This window comes from Egretta garzetta, unplaced genomic scaffold, assembly GCF_000687185.1.
Source record: "Egretta garzetta isolate BGI_Z169 unplaced genomic scaffold, ASM68718v1 scaffold118, whole genome shotgun sequence".
NCBI lineage: Eukaryota > Metazoa > Chordata > Aves > Pelecaniformes > Ardeidae > Egretta > Egretta garzetta.
Genome location: NW_009260484.1, coordinates 950,755 through 973,797, shown reverse-complemented (window position 1 = coordinate 973,797; position 23,043 = coordinate 950,755). Strand labels below are relative to the sequence as shown.

The following is a 23,043-nucleotide window of genomic DNA, read 5'->3' as shown; positions in this document are numbered from 1 at the left end:
ACAGTGCAAGCGCCTCTGTGATAACATATTTAAGAAGGAAAAAAAAAACGGCTGTGGCTCAGTAGTTGGAGAGAGAAGAGAAGTGAGAGGATGCAAGAGAAAACAGCCCTGCAGACACCAAGGTCAGTGAAGAAGGAGGGGGAGGAGGTGCTCCAGGTGCTGGAGCAGAGATTCCCCTGCAGCCCATGGTGAAGACCATGGTGAGGCAGGCTGTCCCCCTGCAGTCCATGGAGGTCCACAGTGGAGCAGATCTCCATCTGTAGCCCGTGGAGGACCCCACGCTGGAATGGGTGGATGCCCTAAAGGACGAGGCTGTGACCCCGTGGGAAGCCTGCGCCAGATCAGGTTCCTGGCAAGCCATTGCAGACCCATGGGGGGAGGAGTCCACGCTGAAGCACATTTGCCGGCAGAACTTGTGACCCCGCAGGGGACCCAATGCTGGAGCAGTCTGCTCCTGAGGGACTGCACCCTGTGGGAATTATGGGCCCATGCTGGAGCAGTTCGTGAAGAACTGTAGCCCGTGGGAAGGACTCACGTTGGAGAAGTTCGTGGAGGACTGTCTCCTGTGAGAGGGACCCCACGCTGGGGCAGGGGAAGAGTGCTCTCCCTAGGAAGAAGAAGCGGCAGAGACGACGTGTGATGAACTGACCTCAAGCCCCATTCCCGTCCCCCTGTGCCACTGGGGGAAGTAGGCAGAGAAACTGGGAATGAAGTTGAGCCCAGAAAGAAGGGAGGGGTGGGGGGAAGGTTTTTAAGATCTAGCAGTTTTTCTCCTCTCCTTCTCTGATTTTGATTGATAATAAATTAATTTCTTTTTCAAGTTGAGTCTGTTTTGCCCAAGACAGTAACTGATAAAATGGTCTCTCCCTGTCCTTACCTCGACCCACAAGCCTTTTGATTTACTTTTTCTCTCCTATGTCCAGTTAGAAGGGAGTGATAGAGCGGCTTTGGTGGGCCCCTGGCATCCAGCCAGTGCCAAACCCCCACACAATGGTTGCAAGGAAGAAAAGATACTGTTTTACAAGACCAATAAAAAGCTCAAACCTGGCAGTGCAGATGAGGGAGAAGCCACAACTACCATGAAACAGAGGTTTGTAAGAGAAAATTGTGATTGTAGCCATCCAGCTACAACCCAATCATAACCTCATTTGTCCATGTACGTATGCATGAGAACATCAGATTTCCTTTAATGCTGTTTAGTCAAAATCCCAAAGAGGGAGTGGGAAGAACAAAAGAAAAAAGCCCCTTGGCAGCAGACAATAATTGTCAACTTAAAAACAGCACCAAGCAGTATTTGCCACAAAGCTGCAACAATCTGATCAACCCAAGCAGCAGCTGATGAAGCCACGTGGCAGCAGTGGATGCGCATGCATACTGCACAAGAGACACAGCAGTGTAAATGTAATGGTGTTCCAGAAACCAAAGTACCACCAGAAAGCTTAACAGGAGGACTCAAAAGTATTTCCAATTACAACTGCAGACTGAAGACCCCATCAACCCCATCTCCCATGGAACAGGAACATAAACTTTCAGAAGCAAGAAATTAATTTAATGAATTAAGTAATGAAAAATGCAAAATTAATAAAAAATGCAAAAACATTTGTTAATAAAGTAAAAGCATTAAAACGTTTAGATCACACAAATATTGCATACCATTAGTTCCAAAGGACATGGTGAAATCATTAAAAGGCTAAAAATACTGCAAGTGTTCAAAAATACACATATGGCAGGTAATTCTCAGTCAATATAAAGATCTAACACTAACAAGCCCATAATAAGGGTAAGTATATCAACAAATAGATGTCGTTAATAGATGAAATAGCGCATGCTATGACACCACTGAAGGAACTGCAATGTCATGCAAACGGCTTTCAACCCAAAATCAACCCTCAATGGCACTAACCACAGCACTGTCACAAAGCCCGGGTGAAACCTTTGAGACCTGGTGTGATTTGGAGCATTAGATCTGCCTCCTAGGATCCCTGCTTTGCAGCAAACCCAACCCTACTCCAATACATTTCCCCTGACACACCATGCTGGCACACACAGCAGGTGAGACAGCAAATGCAAGATTATTTTTTTCAGGGGTTATGCTGAAACTTGAGAAAGCAAGATTATTTCAATTATTGGTTCAATTAAGTCATTACAGTTAATTGAATCACTAGCAGAAATAAACTCCAGTGTAATTGACACTTCAAGTTCAGCAATTAGCTTCTATTTTTGTTTCCCTCCTTTCTTCCTTTATCTCATCCTAGAGAATTATTTAACCTTTACTTCACATAATACAGAACTGGAAGACGCTGAGTCTCCTTGATCATTCTCGATCACATCTGTATTAAGATGCCCTTAAGTTTTAAGGCAGGGAGCCCATTAAGACCTGTACTTATGCCATAACACTACAATCCCATCTTTAATTAAACAAAAGAACAAAACCCCCAAAATTCACCAGTATGTCTTCCGTCTGAAGTTGCAAAGAAAACCTAAAAATAAAAGCTCCAAGGACTTGTTTCTACACACACAGAAAATCTGAATAAATGCACAGTTATGGTCCATCATCCTGAGAGAAGGGGCTCACTAATGTGATTCAAATAAATTCTAAGAGTACTGCAGTACACTTCAAACATGCAAACAGGTACTCTATAACCAGTGTTTCCTCTGCTGCTATGAGGAAAACAAATGAAAGGACCTCGTGTTATTACCTCTAATATTTCAGCCAAGTTTTTCATTTTGGTGTTTTGGTTTTTTGTTAAGTATTTTGCAACATTCCTCAAAAGGATAACCGATGGTTCAGAAGTCTGGCTGAGGAGTACAACAGTTTTCATTTTTATGGGACTGGTTCACATTCAGCTTGAAATCATCTAGTATTTGATGAATGTTTTAAGGGCTCACCCACGCATTTAAGTTTCAGTGACCACAAACATGGTTAATAAATTCCGCAGTGACCCTAAGATATGGAAAATGTGATGACAGAACCTTCTTCCACATCAAAGACACCTCCCTTCTATTCACTGTGATGCATGTACAGGACTGGTACATTCACACTGCCACTGTACACTTTATTATTGTGTCATTAGCAGCTTATTGCTGTGTCAAAAGCAATCTTTACGTATATGTACATATCGGGGGGGAAGGAATGAATTAGGCTCTGTTTCTGAACACAGGACTTAATACAAAAGCTTCCTTCCCAATACAAAGGCAGCTGGAATACATAAATAGAGCACATATCACAAGAGCATAGAATAAATGAAACTACCTAAGCATGCTTCTTAAAAATGCATTTTTTTGCACATGCACCAACAGTCTAAGATTCAGAGCAGATGTTCACACCAACCGTGCAATGAACACGACACATTTCCCTCCTTTCTCCCAAGCTAATGAATTCCATATAAACTTAAATCAGACTGGAGAAAGCTATCTCAATATATAATTCTCAACACTAACCCAAAAGCTAGAAGAAACACCTTCGGGATCAAACCTCCTTCTCTCCAAACCATTTTAACCTTCCTGCTACCATTTTAGATTCTCCACCATACAGCTTTGATATGTCATTTTAACAGATAAGGAAATAAAGAAAACATTGCCTCTAACAATCTGTTATCTCCCATATGGGAAATGGAGCTTCTGACTATTACATAATCACATTGTAAATGGCTTTCAGAAAATCCCCATCAAGTGTTTCCAGAAAATTTAACTCTTGTACAAATAGAAGCCATCACCAGCGCAGGCACAGCAGGTAGTCACCCTAGCCTACAAGAGTAATAAACCTAGTAAAAACCTTCACATGAAACAACGCCCATCTTAACCTAGTTCTCAACTACTGCTTTTATTAGTCCTAGCTCCCACTGCTTATAGGAGGGGAAATGCTATTACTGCATGTAACGATGTACGTAACAGCTGTAAGATTAAAATTTTTCCCTTTCACGTTAATGAATGGTTCAAGTCCATTCAAGATTATTAGCCAAAGTGGTTTAGGATTTTCTCCTTTTGATACTGTCAAAACATGACAGAACCAATTCCCAGAAAACTGTACTATGAAGACCTAAACTGGCAATATGAGACAAGCAGAAGCATTTAGGTTTCTGAAGTATTCTTTAGGAACATTTGTTCACGCATTCCTTGGAGGAAATAAAAAAAAGCAGGCAGTTTTCAAGAAGAAAAAAAAAATCCAAGAGGTTTCATAAGACAAAGTATGAACTATTTGCGAGTACTGAAAATGACAGCTTAGTGAGAAAGGGCAGGGTAAAGGTCCAGGGATGGCGACCTCTCCTGGCATTAGGGTTAAGGCAGCACCTCAGCCAAAAGAAGGAAAACAGCCTCTTGCAATCTTTCTGTCCTGTAACTGGGAATACTCCAAGGAATTTTGCTTGGTCACCTCAAAAATCCAAGTACTACCAATATACGAGTCTGATGCAAATTTTTGTTGGAAAGCAAAAATTATTATCTGCATTCTGAGCACTTAAATCTTTCAGTTCAATATGAAGTTCTTGACAGTGGCCTGTCCCAGGTGCTCTAGAGAAAAATGTTAAAAAAAAAATAAAAAAAAGAAAAAACCTGGAGTTTAATTAATCATCTGGGAAAAAAAATTCTTACTAATACTGGTTAACTAGCAACTAACCTACTCCAATTTACAAACTGTATCTACTATGAATTTTTTAAAGACTTACTTTTTATTTTATTAGTTTATATTAAAAACCCCACACCTTTTAAAAACTCCATTAGGCTTCTGGCCTCAGTCTCTTGGGAACATCTTCAACTGTCTACATTGTTCATTAGGTAGAAAAGTCCCTCGGTTCTCAATTTGTTGGCTTTGACTCAAGTCTTTGAATAGTTACAACAGTTAATGTTAGATGCTAGAAAGGAAAATTGCATCAACTACGTAACGCTACATATGAAGACGATTGAGGAATTTCAAAATAAAGAGGATTTTAAACTTTCTTGTTTATTCATTGACTAAGAATGAATACTTTTTTGTACATTAGGTAAAAGGACAGGTTTATAAAGCCATTTTTGTGAAGATCTCTCTGGAAGAGACCAACGAGAAATAATACACTACTGGCCTTTTTTTACCGTTTTTATGACTAGAAGTTGCACAAAACCGTATCTAGCACATGCATCTTCCACTAGCAACAGAAAAAAACCCCAAGAATAGCATGTACAGAGTAAGAGGCAAGCTGCCTTTGAATCTCTACTCTCAGTGTGCACAGATACACAAGCAAACAAGAAACAGGCACTCTGGGGAAGAAAGGAAGAGAGTGACATTCAGCCTTTCTTCCTCTTCATCACATTGTTAAAGTCTGTGCAGAAGGAACCATAGGATTCAAGTGATAGCAATCTCAAAGGATTGAGACATGTGGGATTGCAAAGAGAAACAAAACCTCTGGAAAATAAATAACCTCGTCTTCCAGTAGTGCTTCCTGAGATCTGGAGGCTGGGAATTAGATCCACCCAACAGAAACACAGCAAGAAGAAACCCAGAAACCAGAAAGTTTTTCTGTCCTCTTGGTTCCCTTGTGTCTACACACAAATAAGCTACATGAAGATGCCCGAAGTCCTATAGACATAAATTCAAATAGCAAATTCTACAAGTTTGCCTTACATAATACTAGATTTCATTTGTTTGGCTATTTGGTTAAGAGTGTGAAAGACAAATGGTCCATAGCTTAGCTTAAAAAAGGTTTCAGAATACATTTTAAATACACCGACAAAAATTCCGTCCACAGTGATCTATTTTGATTACATTTTGGGTATTTTTTGTGTGTGTAATTAGTTTTCCACCTACAAAAAAAAAATGTATTTTTCATTTTGTATTTCAGTTCGACAACGAACTCAAACCACAGCATTTTCCCCCTCTAACCCATGAAGTTGGGGATAGGGGGAGTACAATGTCCCCACCAGAGTACCAGGCTCACAAAACCTCTTTATGCCTTTATGGTATAAATGCTAAAAACATTGTTTAGTATTTAGCATGACAGTGACATTTAAAAAAACGCTTTAAAACTGACAGAAGTGCATTCTGTACTTCCTATCAATCTCTGAGGGAAGAAAACCACTCTAACAGCACTACTATAGTACTACTGCTTATAAATGCTATTAACTGCTACAAATGTTTCATTTTTGTAAGTTTAAATTACTTCTTGAAACACATCCCCAACAATGACCACCACATCACCACCTACAACTATTTCTAGAGCTAGGCTTTCCAAGCAACGCGTTACAATCTTCAATGAATCACAATAGCAAAATACCAGTTAGAAGAGTTTTTACTGGATGAGTAAAGAGAAACAGAGAAAAGCACTCAATTACAATCATATGAATTGGGGAAAATTAAGAGGAAATAGTATTTTCTACAGTTTTTTGTTTTCATAAACAAAACATGAAAGAAAACTCACAACATTTTTTAATGTCATAAATAACCCAAATGGACATGAATCAGGATAAAAAAAATGCAAACCAATAAAGTATTACTGAAAAGCAAATGCAGCTTATAATTTTATGTACCATTTACTATAGCAGCACGGTAATATTAAGCCATTCTACTTTCCAAGTATATAAATAAAATTCAAAGTAATATCAAACGTACACACATATAAATACACACTTTAGGGAACTTTAAAAACTGCTATTCTCTAAGCAGTGCAAAGTTTTCCATCTATTTAGTTATATATTTTGAAAGTAGCATTGTAAAATCAGTCTTTAATAATTCTGAAAATCCAAACCTGCACAAGTCATCTATTTCACCTTTAAAATGGCAAATGCAACTAATTCCAGCAATTTGTCTTTTAAAGAAGAAAAATTCACATAGGATACAAATGAAATCACATCCACAGAGAAAAGGCTCTTCTAACTGAGTTCAGGTGAATTTGATTTTTCTGTATTCCACTTTTCTGAGTTACAGAAATTGCCAACGTAATTTCACTGAAAATATTTACAAAGACAAAAGCATTTTACAGAAGGATCCTTCCAGAATCTGCTACATGGAAATCAAAAGCCTTAATAAAATAAAAAAGAACTATTACCAATGAATCAGAAATCAATATACTGAACTATACCCTGCCTGTCACAACTCTTAATGGGCCAGAAAAGGCATTAAGAGTTAATGATATTTAGACAGAAGATTAAGACAGCTGATCTACTAAATAGCAAAGATTGCTGGAATGAACAAGGGAATTAGTGGTCAGGCAACAGCTGGTATTAAGTACAAAAAAACCATCCCCGATACCCAGATTGCTGTGAAAGTATAAGGAGGTGTCATTATCTGCCTTCCCTCTTGTAATAGCTTCTCCCTTAAGCATCTGTTATTGTTTGTTGTTGAAGACAATACTGTATTAAAAGAGACCTTCTATCTGACCTGTAACAGCGATTTTTGTGTTCTTACCACTTGAAATCATACCGTATGAGGGTCCTAATTTAAAGAATATAAATTGTTAACACACTGGGGATTAGTGAGGTCTATATTCTGTTGTAAACTTCACATTTTTTTGTGAGGCTGCCAAAAAACACCTGGTTTTATTTTTTGTGCTGAAAGAGGAAAACTTGCCCATTCCATAAAGGAAATGAGAGATCACCTGCACACATCCACTGATAACATGGCCCTAAGTATCCCTATTACTTCAGCCTCCTACTTCCAAAACTCCTGTCTGAAGGACTGCACAAGACATTCCTAACAGTATCACACCCACTCAGTGGTTACTGAGCGATGCAAGGTACTTAGATCTTTTCCCATGTTACCTGTAACACACCACTCTCTGACAGCAAAAGCTAGAAACCTCAAGTTTGTGATACACTTGTACCAAAATTAAGTAGACAAATACTACTGGCAATGGCTGCAATGTTTTTGTCTTAAATCAAATAGTGACCTATGCTTTATATGTTCTTTTGCTCGCTGAGCTTATAAATATTTAGGCCTAGACCCTGTAAAAACTTCAGCTTTTTTTTTTTTTGTTTTTTGTTTTTTTTTAAATTAGATCCACAAACTTCAGTGGCACTAACCATGACAAAGTTAGGAACACATAGGTCTCTAAAAGATGTGAGTTTAATTCACAACAGGGATGTCAGATTTGAAGTTCAAATTACAAGAGTAAAATTTAATGAACATACATCAGATTCCTTAGCTGATTATAAACAGAGTAACTTACCCTGATTTTTCTTTTTCTTCAGCGTCTGCATTTACAGTAGGATTTTCCGTTTCTTTAATCTTCTCTTCCTCTTTAACATCTAGTTTGGTTTCCTCTTCAGTTTTGATTACATTTAAGTCCTTTTCTTGATCAGGCTGAGTATACGCAGAATCTGGCAAATTTTTTTTGTTTCCCTAGGATAATAAAACCTTTCGTTAACTTAGAAGGTGAAATATAAATACAGAAGATTTAAGAAAATGCAGACAAAACACACTGAAGTTATATGAGCAAAAAATCTAGAGTCTAGGGCTTGTTTTAAAATCACAGCACCTCCACTGTTTTTTCTTCTGAATACCTCAAACTAAACATAACAGACTTAGAAGTTGCAGCCAGCGTCCTAGCTAGTTTTGTCACAATGATATCCGCATGCAGCTCTTAGGGACTGCGTTGCAGTTCAGGTCTAAGATGAACACTTCACAGGCTATGTTTTCACTTAGAAAGCAGAAATATCACTACTGGCCCACCTGGTATTCACCCCAGAGTTAGTACCAGTAGACAGACCAGGGCTGGCTGCCACTTACACACAGAAGCATTACGCTGGTGTTGCATGCTGACTTGAGGAGCCTACACTGCTTCAGGAGCACACTGCTAAGCCTGCACAGCGCAGCACTTCAGCTTACCACCCTGGACTTCCTTTGCTAAAACCCAGTGGTCAACATTGGATTTTGAAAAGATTCTCTCTCTGGACCACTGAACTACATTAGACTACAGTGTGTATCATATGGCCCAGGTCTTTGTAGAGCTTCACTGGTTTCACTAGAGTGGAGAAGTAAAAGCAAGATTTATGAGGGCTTAAAAGCATGGCTAAATGCAAAATAAAAGTATCAGCACTGTGGTTAGATGTGAGCATGCATTACCCAGATCAGGATAAAGCTGCACACTAATTAGTCTCCATTTGACCTGGGAGGCCCCCAAACAAGTGGAATGTTGCAGCTGCTTCCTAACAAGTCAAGACATTTTGACATCATGATCCCCTAAAGCAGGCACCTAGAGATAAATATGGCTCAAATATGTTGTTCCAAATTAAGTTTACAGCAAGTTTTTATCTTGTTTTAAATCCATTATGGAGATTTCAATCTTGACGTGAATTCACGGTTATCAACACACCACCTGACTTTATAAACAGAATATAACATGAACATTAAAATATTTTACCAGAACAGAGGGCTTATCATTTTCTTTACTTTCATTATCATTCTCAGCTAACTTTTTTTCTTCTTGTTGTACTACTGCTACTTCCTCCTGCTTGCGCTCCTCCTTATCCACTTTTATTTCTTTTACATCCTGCTCTGTTTCTTCACGCATCTTCAATTCTTTTTCTTTTTCACAGTCTTTACAAGGCTTGCTCGTCACTTTCTCTGGCAATGCCATTTGAAATTCAATGTTAGCTGATGTACAATACTCTTCAAAACCATAGAGATATCTAAAAGAAAAAAATTGCTTGCGATAAGCAAGTTTGTTTTGAGAAACAACAGGCTACCTAGCAGAAGCTAAACATGAACAGTATGTTTAAAGCCTAGAAAACTACATTATAAGCAAAAATTTATGGACTTTATGTGCATTACCACTACCACAGGATCACTTCAGTTCTTCCTAGTGCTGTTTTAGCACAAACTTTATAGCTTTACTACTTACTTTTTGTATGCACATTTAACATTATATCCTGCAGCTGAATTCAATACAGGGATTCCAAGATCTTGATAAACTTGCTTCCACACTGCTCCACTTTCAATCTGTTAAAGAAAATGAAGTAATGGTTTTTGAATTAACTCACTGACACAAAAAAGACTTAAGTCAACAAAGTTTACAAATTTGGAAGATAATTGTAAGTAATTTCCTCTTATTTATAAAATTACTATTTATCACACACACAATATTTCACTGTAATGCAAACTCTAGTCTAATGTAACTACTTTAAGCAATTTAGCATTTTTGCATTTCAGTAAGTGACAGCAGGCTTTCCTCTCCAGGTGGTAATAAAACAAAGGAAAGAAAATATAAAGACTGAAAAAATCAGTACGTCACTTTTATTTTATATTTAAAGTAATTCTTAACTATCAGAGCTAGAATTTTAATTAAATTAGAAAGAAAAAAAAAAATCACTCAAAGCATTAATAATACTCAGCCCTAGCAGTACTGCACCAGATACAGTGGCTTCCAGTCTTTCATTATGTCCTTAACATGCCCTTTGGTGTCGAAGTTTTGTGACAGTATGATATGCTTATTTCTAACCACCTGTGAAGGTAAAGCAGATGTACTGCAACACCCAAGAACAAGATCCTCTCTTGTGTATCAGAAAGGTGTCACTGCACAAATATACCTCCTCAACTGACAGGCTAAATTTATGGGAAGCAGTCCAAAGCAGTAACAGAATCTGCTTGGTCATGAATTCCATATGCTTCAATTACTGCTCCAAGACCAATCCCACTAATCCCAGTCAGCACATTCTTCTATATATTGCCCAGAATAGATAGGAATTAAGGGCCTCACATCAGACCTTAAACTAGATCTTTGAGATTTTATTGAGCAGTGACTCTTTTCCCTTTCTGAGGTAACAACATTATCAGACAAACATTTCTTGAAATACCACAAAAACACACATGCTGGATGATTCTATGCAGCAATAATTAAACACGCTGAATAGATGTGTAATTTATTTAGAATATAACTAGGTTTTGGTTCTTGTTAAAGCATGTTTTTCAGAGCTACTACAGGGTGTCTTCCATAGCTATAGTATTCAATTTTCATATGTCTAAAGCTCCTGTGTAAGATTTTTCTTTATCACTACTTAAAAAAGAATAAACAGCATCCTCAGATTTTATGGCTCTGGAATACTCATCACACTAATACTCACATTATCAAATCCTCCAAGCTTGTGTACAAGTCTGAATAATTTGAAGAGATTCAAATTTCTGTATCCTAATACAGGTCGCTTGTTAATAGGAGTCCCTTTGAACAAAGACAGTTATTACAGTGTTTTGAAATACCTTTTTCAGAATAACATGAAATCCACATCATATGCACTACTACACTATTAAATACAGTATTGTAAACCCTCCCTCTGACCAGCTCATGCATCTGGTACTTCGTGAAACTAAACAAACTCAAGAGTCTTAATAACTCACTTTCCCTGTAGTTCAGTAATGTAATTTAATTCATACATATGCATTCTTCCATATGTTACTGGACATGCACAAATGATGCAACTTTTCTTGCTACCTGTATTAATACATATTTTTATTTCACCCACTGAAACAATTACATCTAAGAATACCAGTGTGCTCCTTTCACTACAGTAAAAAAAATATACTTTCCCAGGAACAAATCCCACAATGCTTCAAAAAGCTGAAACTTCCTCTGCTACTGTACTAGCATTAGATACCACACTGTCATCTGTTATAAACAGTTCCTCAACTCATCTTCACATGTAATTAGAAAGATGCTAATTTAACTTGTAATTTATTTTTAAATTATAAAACTAATTTAAATACAAACACCATCACCCCTACCTCCACAGCCATTGTATTTTTCTTGCAGTGTATAAATACCTGATAAAGATTTAATATAGTAAATGGCAATTGTTTTTAAAAAGATTTCCATCTACCTTACTGATAATGCTCATAATGATCAGGATTCACAAAAGAAAACTAGCACAAAGTAAGTGCTTTTTTCCATGATCCTAAAAGTAGGGGGGTGGTTAAATTTTATTTTATTGAAGTATTTTGAAGTTATTAAACTGAACATATACATTAATATGATTAAGGATATTAAATTTTTGATTATACACACTGTAAGTACACAGTAGAAAACATACTAGGAAATATGAGGTACTATCCATTTATTTCTGAAAGCAGGAATAAGTGACTGTATTTTAGGAGAAGAGTCAAGTGACAGACTTATCTTCTAAATAGCATGGAAGTCAGAAGTGATAAATACAGTCTCACTGTTTCCAAAACTGAACTGCAAAGAACTACCAGCTTACAGACTCAATTGTTTACAGTATTATACATCTATCAATTGTATAATGACCAAGCAATACATCTATCTTGAGCTTCTACAAGCCAAAGATTAAAATGCCTACCTCTGTCTTCCATGAACTTGTATAACTGCTGAAGAAAATTCTCTCGTTCTTCGGGAAATGGCTCTATTTCTTCCTATTTAAAAGTAATGCACACAAGAAAGTTATCACCATTTTGCATTACAGCCCTTCATTAAGAAACATATGGCAGTAATAATTTAGGTTCCAATGTGCAAGTTTGTTTTACTGTAGTCAGCAACAGGATGCTATACAAAGAGACACATGGTCTCAGTGTTATGCCACATGGAAGTAAGTTTTATAAGCTAGAAACAGTTTTTCAAAATATATCAAACAATAACTGTAAAGACACATTGAAATTGGATTTTTGACTGATCACTGAAATGATATCATAAATCAAGATGTATTCTCAATTTTGTCCATTTATCCAGAAAGTCTGGGAGACACCCCTATTAATGAACAACGGATTATATCAGAAATCTCAGGTCTACTTCTACTGCAGTTAAGTGACTCCTTGATGCCTGGATACACTATGTCACTTTCAGGAATGAAGTGAAAAGAGAAAATGGTGCTTGTACTTTCTTAGGAGTTCTAATCCACAGTACTGGCAAACTGCAGCCAACGGCACTGCATGCATACTGAACGCATGGTGGGCAGCATCAGTCCCAGAACTGAAATAACAATGGATATTTTGGATGTTCAGTTCATTGCACTAATAAACCTTTGTATTACATTTACTTAGTTTAATAAACAGTGGCGTTTCATAACAAAGCACTATGGCTTATTTTGTAACACCTCATAATTTCTTTAGGAAATGTGACTTCCACAACCAGTAGCAATAAGATGTTAGTATAGTCAGAATTCTTAGAAATTCTGGTGACTGAGTTACTTCAAAACAATACACCAAATAACTTGATTATTTTTCTGCATACTTTTTTTTAATACTACCTGTAAGTTTCCAAAAATAACTAGTAAGTTATTCAGTAAATCTAAAAGAAATTCCTTTTCTTCAGTGTTTTTTCATTTCATGTTTATCTTTTCTATTCTTCCAACAGTCTCTTTGTACTAAATATTAAAGCTTCACCTACCCTGAAGCAAGAGGATAAAATGTATTGTCTTTGAAGTTGTAGCAAGACAGTTGAGAAATCAACAGAAACAGAGTATCATTATTAAATAGGAACAAAAGACAAAAAACCCAACAACCACATAACCCACTCCCCAACATCTGCTGAAGTTATTTAATAAAGACATAGAGAGTTGCATGGCTGAAAATAAGGCCAAGGAAGGCTATAATTATTACCACTGAGTAGGTTTTTTCTTATTCTATACTTCCCCTTCTCCACTAAATGCATTTGGAGGACATATCAGAGCAAACTGGCAAAAAATTAATAACTGGTATTCATAATGTGCTGAAACAGCGGTCATTTAGGGATAATTATCAAAAGAAATGCAATGAAAATATTCCACAGTCTTGCAAAGGTAATACAAGAGGAAAGTCTCTGTGAGGGGTGCGATGAGCATCTATCTGACACCTAGTACAGTGGCAGAGCTCAGAGCAGGCTGTTTCAATGAGCAAGGACAGGCTGGGTAGGAAACTGCAACCAGTATACTAAATACATCCTCACAGGGTGAGGCATCAGAAATCACGCATATCTAGCAATTCTTCACTGATAGGTATGGGGTGATACTGCAGCACTGCATATACTACAGACATCTGGTTAAGAACATTCACATTTCACAGGCAAAGGTGGTAAAGGAAACAGTGCAAGCAAGCAAAGGATTCAGCTTCCAATCACAAAACTTGAATACAACCATAGAGAACAAATTACTTGAGTGGAATCAATATGGTTCTGGAGTTTGCTTTTGTTTTAATCTCACATGACAGGTGCCTGGAAAGGACCTTTACCAGCATACACTGGATCATGGCAAAAGAGATCATGAGCACCTATTGGTTTTTTCATGTTCCTTACCAACAAGAGAACACTGGCCAGAAGAAAATGGTCCAACAGAGCACTTGGGGTGCAAGGGGTGTCATTGAACTAAACCTTCAGGAAACCCAACAAAGCTTTTAAGAAGGAATGTATGCTTTTTAAATATTAGTGGAACTAATGATGAACCGGCCAAATAAAACACTGCCACACTTTCTTCACCATAAGATCTGATGCCTGCAGAATACTCTCACGACTCAAACATGATAACCCACAGAGATGCCAGAATGGCAGAAGGATACCCCGTCTAAATTTTCCAAGTACAGACCAAACCAACTTTCTAAGAAAGTATGTTAAGGGGGAAAGCTTAAGACCCTGCATGCCTCTGAAAAGCATTTTGGCTTTTTCAGAATCTCTACAAAATCAGTACAGATTCCACTATGATAGTATCTGTTAATAACCTCCAAACATTTACGGAACCTCTTAAATAATCAAGAAGTGAGACAACAAGGTTTCCTAGATAATGGTTTGCAGCAGGCATGTCATACTCTGTCATCTTTGGTTATTTCTAAGTCGGAAAACTATAGTGCTAGCAGTCCCTAATGCAGTCCCTAATGTCATAAAGGTAAAAGAAAGTGGCTTATGTGTACAATAATGAAATCCAGAAAAGCAGCAACACATAAAATTCATACAGTATTATAGCCCAGCACTAGAAGAGTCTTTGACAACTCTTTTTCCTACCATCAGATTTAGTAAAGGAAAGGAAGGCTGTTTTCCTGTCTCTTCCATTTGAAAAAGAAAAATTTGAAAAAAAAAAAAAAAAAAAAAAAAAAAAAAGGAAAAAAAAGCAACTCCTCTTCTTAGAAGAGTAGAGAGGATTTGCACATCAACTCCTATGTATATAGGACAGGACCATCTATATATCTGTATAGACATATGATTATATATAGGAACATCTATGTATCTGTAGGAGCATGTGTGAATATATATAGGATATGAGCACCTATATATTAAGCCTGCAGTGACATATATAAGACTTTTTTTTTTTTTTCATTCTGGTTCATGGGTACCAGGACTACATGGATGGCCTGAGGGCCACCAGTGAGAATTTGTCATATCCTGGGAAACAATAGACCAATCTGCAGGTCGGTACCAAAGCCCCAAGAACAGGTCCACAGGTCCTGTTTGAGAAGAGATGCTGCTTGATAGACAGGAGGTTACAGACACAAACTAATAAAATCACAAAGAGAGGAGGCTGCATAAACTGCTCAAAGAGGGGGTGAAGAAATTATCACAGGAGATGTCACAGTAAATCCCAAAATATTTGCCTGAGAGGAGATCTTTATGTCTGGCACGTGGAAAGACTAGCGCATACAATATCACATGCAACTAAGAGGAGCTAGATAGAAGGTGTACAAAGGGTACAAGATATTCTTCCTCTACAGTTACTGAGGGAATGATCACTATATACAGATTGTATGTCAACCTGCATAGGTACAGACCTACCAACATTCATCATGTCCATGGCTGGACATGAACTTGCTCTAAAAGTTCAGGAATTGTGCTGAGCCCAATGAAGTACTCCTTGCTTCTCAAAACACTAGGCAGAGCATAGGCCCTTGCAAACAAGGCTTTATAACTTTTGATCAGAGCTGGATAATCTCCTGCGAGCTTGAAGAAGAGGCAGAATGAACTCACGAGCAATGAGAGGTGGTGTTTTTACTTCACACCTTTACAGTCTCCCAACAAATCTTAAAACAAAGAAATGAATGAATAAGTGATGGAACACCATGTTCTGATATGCCAGAGCCACAACCTGCAGAGACAATGTATTGAGAGAAAGACCGTAACAACCATTTAAGACCCAAACCAGTTCAGCTTCATCCTTTACAATTCCACTATTGATGGGAATTTCAGTAAACTCCATTTCCTACAGCTAGAAGCAGGGAAAGAACAGTGCAAAGTACTTGCAATATCTGCTTTACAAGAGGATCTACAGCTGTAGGCCTAGGCATAGCAATTTGGAGGCAGGAAAGGGTAAGGTAGAAGGGGAAGGAGGACAGGATGACAGAAACGCAAGGGAGAAGGAGACAACAGCAGGGCCATGCCAACCTAGTTTTGCTTATTTTTCAAACATGTCAAGAATGAGGTCAGTATCAGCATCCTCAGATGGAGCTCCTATATAAAAGGTAGCAAACTTCCCCATGGCTTGTAATGTGTGGTAATTCACGGGTATGTACTCGGCTAACAGCTCTATAGCCAGAAGAAAAGTCTGCCATCATTTGTGTGAGCAGCTATTTACAGTAACATGATTTTAGCATGCACAGAACTCACTCCATGGCCACAAAGAGGAAAATAAATCAATACTGTCATAATATACAGTAAAGCAGATGCAAGACAAACTACGGAGGGAAACTATACCCTCCTGCACACTACAACACACTGCATTATTCTAGAAGGGTAAACAACTTTTTATCTGGAGGGAGAGTCAACTACAAACTGGAAACCCACCTGGGCCATGACTGACATTATAGCCCAGGAAGTAATATCATCCCAAGAAACCTGAAAGTTCTACATTACTGAAAAGAAACTTGTTTGCCTTCCCAGCACATGCAAAGAAAAGGCCAGTCTGGATTTATATACAGTTGCAAGACATAATTGCAATGTTTTTAAAGAAAACAGAAAGAAATCTTTGTTTTAAAGTTATCAAAAGTAATTTAAAAACCATATATCCTTTATCAGAAACAGTTCAAATATTTTTTTTAGCTACACAGATCTTTCCAGTTAGAAGACAGCCAGACTTTTAACAACTATCAGGTAAGTTCCATTTAGAAATACACACAATTAAAGGGAACCTTTTTTCTTTTGGAAAAACAGTATGTATGTGACAGCAGAGACCAATATCTACCCTTCTTCATCCTGCTCAGTCCCTAGTAGGTACTGCAACCCCTTCTGCCACTGCATTAATATCAGCATGGGAAAGATTCTAAACCAGGATCTTCCTATGAGTTGTAATTTCTATTTTTCATTAGTCTGTAATGACTCGTCCTTTGACTACATGTTTTTTGCTTAGTAACTCAAAGATATTTGTTAGATTTTCAAGTTGCTATTTTCACACTAACTGATCTTTGTTGAATAAAGCTTTTTAAAGCTCAAAGGCAATAATGTTGCGTACATTAACAATGTTGCCTCTGTTAAGGTTAAATGTTCCCAAATGTTAGAGAACCACTTTAATACTACAGTCTTGCTAATTTTTATCAGCTGTGTATCCATTCACTTGCCTCTTCCTCACTGCTGTTATCTTCTTTTTCTTTCTCATCCTCTTCCTCTTCTTCAGCTTCACTGCTGGAGCTGTCTTCTTTCAACTCTGTTTTCCAGTTACCAGGAACAGTTCTGTTTTTACGGAATTCAAGGGCTTGGTCAAAAGCTGTAAAAGGACCAGAATTTGTTAGCATTGCAGGAATTACCAGTTTGACCAAATGTTTTAATAAAAAAAGTATTCAGGGGAGGGTCGGGGGGAAGGGAAGAAGGAAGACTGCTAATTAACAATTCCACCCCCAAATTCAAAGAACTTCAACAACAACCCTGTGCTGTGCATCCTTATTCATCTTACCCAGCCAAACTGGCCTAGTGTTCTCTGCACATCAAATTATTCAGAGCTATTATTAGGATTATTACCATGTTAGTGTCTATAGACACAAATAAGGATCTTCTGTATTTGGGCATATATTAAAGTTTAATTGAGACAACCCATATTCCAACAGGTTTACACTGTGGTTTATGTATATTGAACAGGAAGGGGAAGGAGGAAGAAATAAGCACAAGCTAATGCTAAGAGTTTGATCACACAAACTTAAACTTTCCAATGAATACACAATTCCAGTTTCTTGAGAGTGCATAAAAGCAACTTACTTATTAACTAATAAGGGTATTACAGTAAGAATAGATCTATGAAGGTCTAACACAAAAGGCCAAATACTAAATAACCTATAAAGCCAGTGTGAGCTGTATGATTATATCCTTTGTTTGACATGTTTACATTTAAAACAAGTGCAGTAGAGTAGGGGGGAGATATTTGGGTTGTTTGTTGTGTTTGTTTGGGGTTTGTTTTTTTAAAGTTCCTCTAGATTTTCAGAAGTGTTCTCCTTCTATATATTATGCTATAGGAAAAGATCCTGTATTTTATCATTTTTAAGACATGAAGCAATCTACCATAAATTTGGTCCGACTTATGTAACAAAGTAAATACATACATATGTGTTTTCTCATAGAAAATTATCTTTACCTTGTTTTAACAAAGCGTCAGGCTTTGGTGAAGTTTCACTAATCTCCCGAACATCTTTTCTTGGCACAGAAACACTAGATAATTTAGAAAGTGTTGAAGGAAAATTAAAATATTTTAAAGCTAAATTAACAATATAATACAGAGCTATCACTAAGAATATAACACACTAAACATACAGAAGATGCATATGAAGAATATCTTGACAATTCTATAGTGTTAGTCTGGTACAGCATTAGTCAATTAGTGGATTAAAAATAAAACTTCTACATAAATGTGGTTAGACTATCCGTATGCATTCACCGCATATGGAAAAAAGCATGCTTTTTCCACTAACAGATAGTTTCTGGAATCTCCCAAATATATATTACTTAACAAAAACCTCATGTTAATTTGGCAAGTAACTACTCACCCACAAACAACAAAACCCTACCTTGCTTAAAACACAAATGGGTATTAGTATAAATTGTCAGTATGAAAGGAAAGACTTCCAAATTGAAAGAACGAAGCACTTTTTAATTTCTACTGTGGTTATATCCGAGGAAGCAAATCTGAACTGCAGCTTTGAGGGGTACGCGTTTGAGCGCGCACATGCTTATGTGTGTTTCTCCAGTGATGTGCATTGATGCCTGAATAACTATCAAATGGTAAAGCAGTAGCCTCGACTTAGTAAGTAATTAAACCACAATGAAACAAATATTTCAGTATCTTTTCTGAAAAAGCATTCTGTTAAATTGAACCAAGCAGAATAATAGCTGTGACTTTAAAATCTAGAAAAAAGAATTCTATTGTCATCCATCAACCCCCCTCCCTTATCAACGTGAGTTTAAGAATACAAGTTCCTTACTCTGTTGTAAATACCAGTTTGGTTTTGTAGGTTTCTCTATTTTCTCTCGTACTTTGAGTACTATTACAGCTCTTTTCAAAGAATGTGAGAATTTGCAGTTGTAGTCTAGACTGAGATAAACATGCCTTACTACCTCAAAAAAAGAAAGGGAATTTCTGTGTGTGCATGTGGTATACATGCATGCACGCGCACACCTCCACCCACCCCCTTCTGTATCTGGATAAACTTATGGCCACATTTCTGAAAAGCAGTGCTCTATTCCAACCAGAGCAGGGAAGAGTCTCGGACCATTCTTGAAGTCACAAAATACTGCTTTGTTTGCCACGGTTGTAACAATGAAATTAAAACTACGACAGATAGATTTATGCATACCATTATTGATAATGACAAAGTTCAAGACTAATTTCATCTCAATGTGGGCTGTTAACAGTTTTCTAAACATTAGAAAAATCTTGGCAGAAATTTACTGAGCTTACTGATGTTATTAATACTTTACCCAACACATCTCATACTACATTTAAGTCGACTGATACAGATTTTATTCAATTATCAACCTCTACATTTCTACTCACAATTTGCCATCCTTGAAAGAGCGAACAAGAATATTGTCTTTTTTTACTGCAATATCATCACTACAATCTGGACAAACCACCTGCAAAGATATTACAAATGCAAAGTTTAGAGAGAAAAAGAAAAAGCAAGAGAGTAATACTAATGCTTCTCAAAAACCTTTTGGGCTCATTTCTCTTTAGCAGCACTGAGATGAGAGAAACTGAGATCCCTCAAAACACAGGAGTGGTGACCTGCTGAAATTACTGAATGTGTGAGTTCATGCCCGTTTCCTGGAAGGAACGGACAGCTGCTGCCAGAGACATAAGAAAGAACAGCATTCTGACAGAACTTAAGTACCTGTCACACCACCGCAGCTTATTCTATTTCTTATCCTAAAAGGACAGAACTTCTACCACATGCTGCCACCTGAGTTAAAAACCTCTTCTGAAAAACTTCCAGAAATTGCAAGGATGCAATCACCAGAGTCTCAAAAACAAAGGTATACAGGGTTTATGAAATGCAATTTTAGAATGGAGAGAGTGCCTCAAGTACAAGTATTATGACAGGCTCTTTATAGACTAATGAAGTCTAGCACTGAGACAACATTAATTATTTGCTGTGATTTTAAAAGCTATTTAAGTTTTGTTAAAGTAGTATACAAGTCACTAATTAAAAAGCTTCAGGAATTTAATAAAATATAGATATTGAATTTCCAGTGTTATAGAACAGAAAAGCAACCCCCTCTATCACTCATCTCTCATCTCTCAAAGCGCGTGTAGTTCCCTGAAAGTTAAGAAAGTTCTGGCTGCTACAAAACCCCGAGCAGCAGCAAATGACTGCAGCTCTAGTTTAGCCCTGGTAAATACCTTTCCTCTCTTACACCAACTGCTTTCAGTCCTACTTTTTCCACCAAACACACAAAAATACTGCATGACGGAAGTTTTTTTTCTTCCTTACATAGGTCACCAGCCATATAGCATTTTAGAAGGTAAAGTGAAAAGCTCCATCTGTTTTGGAAGAAGAGTTGCATATCACAGAGCATAGGCTAAATATGCTACTCAAGAAAAATAAAACTTAACAGCCCAAGTGTCCAAATTCAATGCATTCTACAGTCTCCAAAGAAATTACTTTATGAAATTACAACTTACTAATTGAAATGCAGTTTGAGATATAGTTTGCAACAGTTTTAATATCAAGGTAAAAGACAGTGATTATCATTCCCCATCTGAAACAGACAGGTGCAATTTCCTAGCTCTCTAAAGACAGAAAAAGGCCCTTCTGGCTTTAGCTATTGGTTTTCTAGAAGCATCAACATCTTAGTAGTCAGAAATCCACTCAAAGGCTGGAGAACAACTTACCACAACCTCATCTACTGCCTTTTCATCAAGCAACATTACCATAATTTTGCCTGAATCAAGTTTTCTTGATTTCTTTGCAAAACAAACTCCACTGGAGTCATAGGACAATGAGAGAGATGGTCCTATGTAACTCAATTTTCTGAAAATGCTACAAGTAAATTTCCTTACTGTACCTTCCAAAAGCCTTTAAGTACACACTAAAACAATGCCATAAAGCTTACTAAATCACACTCTTTGACATAAGGAGCAACTGCCAGGCCTTTTTACAATTACAATTAGCCACCACTCTCAATCCAGCCCCCCACCCCCAAAAAACCCAACAAAACCAAACAAAAAAACCCATGCATGCAGGATTAAAACAATGTAGTCAATCACTGAATCCTCAGAATAATTTTTACCAGATGTCGACCTCTACAGTTTTACATTTATAAGTGACAAGCTATCTGGTTACAGGATTGATAATCAAAGTAATCAGTTTCCACTACTAATCTTAACTGTTATTTGCTGTAAAGGTTTAGACTAATCCTTGAACTTCTTTTCTTCTTGTCCTCTGTGCTTATACATGAAGCATATCTGTACACAGTATCATTAATAACAAAGTAATTCTAGGATATATATTCTTAAGCATATTAAACCTGAAGTTTCATTTCATTATTCACATAATTACAATCAGCATAATATAAAGTTAAAGCAAAATTTAGCAGTAATAAGACAAAATTACTGTCTTGATATAGTAGAGGTAACCTGCTTACAAGGTAAAAGAATGGAGAGGCATAGCTATAGAGGAGGGGATAAAAAAACCAAAACAACCAACCAACCAACGCTATTTGGGGCATAGATCTCCTCTTTGGCACAACCTTTCAGGTTAAATGCAGGATGATGTTTATTTGCAGAGTTATAAACCTCATTACTAAAATAACAGTTAATCTAGGATAAGCTATGTCAGAGTTAACGAGTCCACCCTCAAACTTTATCCCCCTACTGCTTCTCATTCATTGCAGGAAGCTTTCGAGGAAGAACAAGCTATTCTAATATCCAAATGAAAGCCAAAGAAGTAACAGTGTGTCTCCTTAGTGTACCTTGGGAAAATAAGCAAGAAGTTCAGTTAATCTTTAAGGTCTGACCCACAGCTATCCTGCATAGCACTACATTAGTCACATGCAAGTCCAATACCTACCAGACAGGCTGCCATGGAAACTGCTATCTGTCATGTGCATGACCAGAAGGGCTGACCCAACAGAGTGACATAAAAAAGCTCAAGCCAGTCTAACTGACCGCTTCTCAGAGTGCAACTGTGAGGTAGGCAATATTGCATCAATCTTCATGACAGCTTTCAGTAAAGAAACAGCTCAATTTTCCTGTCTATTACTGAAAACCTCCCTTAAAGCTATCTGTCATTAATGCAATACATCCTTGCTGTATATTCTGCCCTCTCCCTTGTTGCAAAAGAGACTTCAATGACTCAGTCTCTCCCACCATCTTTTTCAAAAGAAGTCATGCTGGAAAGCCTCTGGACTGCATTACAAGGCACAGGAGGTGACAAGTAGAAAGTTGCAACTGACAGCTATTGCACATACTAAGAAGAGTTAAGTGTTACTCTATGGTATCTTGTCAAAATCTGAGCACAAGTCTTCCTGAAATTAGATAAACATTTTAAGCTTTCATTGCCAGGGAGGAATTATTCAAATATTTACAATTAATAATGAAACAGAAATTTAAAAGCATGATACTACAAGGTACCACATATGAAAATACGTTGATTTCAAAATGTATCAGTCAATCTGTATGCAATGATTAGACTAACAATATTTTACTAGAAGTTTTTTGTAGAAGTGTCTTCAAGCCGGAATAAAGACAAATAGAAAG

At 37.2% G+C, this 23,043-nt stretch overlaps 1 protein-coding gene across 1 annotated transcript in view; it reads right to left on the bottom strand.

The window, feature by feature from the left end:
- The window catches only part of ARID4B (AT-rich interaction domain 4B), a 95,449-nt gene that overhangs the window by 27,662 nt on the left and 44,744 nt on the right, over positions 1 to 23,043 (bottom strand). Inside the window, 8 exon segments of the mRNA XM_035899663.1 lie at positions 8,136 to 8,308; positions 9,330 to 9,597; positions 9,810 to 9,907; positions 11,029 to 11,123; positions 12,256 to 12,328; positions 17,420 to 17,565; positions 18,424 to 18,497; positions 19,840 to 19,919. Coding sequence (XP_035755556.1) covers positions 8,136 to 8,308; positions 9,330 to 9,597; positions 9,810 to 9,907; positions 11,029 to 11,123; positions 12,256 to 12,328; positions 17,420 to 17,565; positions 18,424 to 18,497; positions 19,840 to 19,919 — 1,007 coding nt within the window.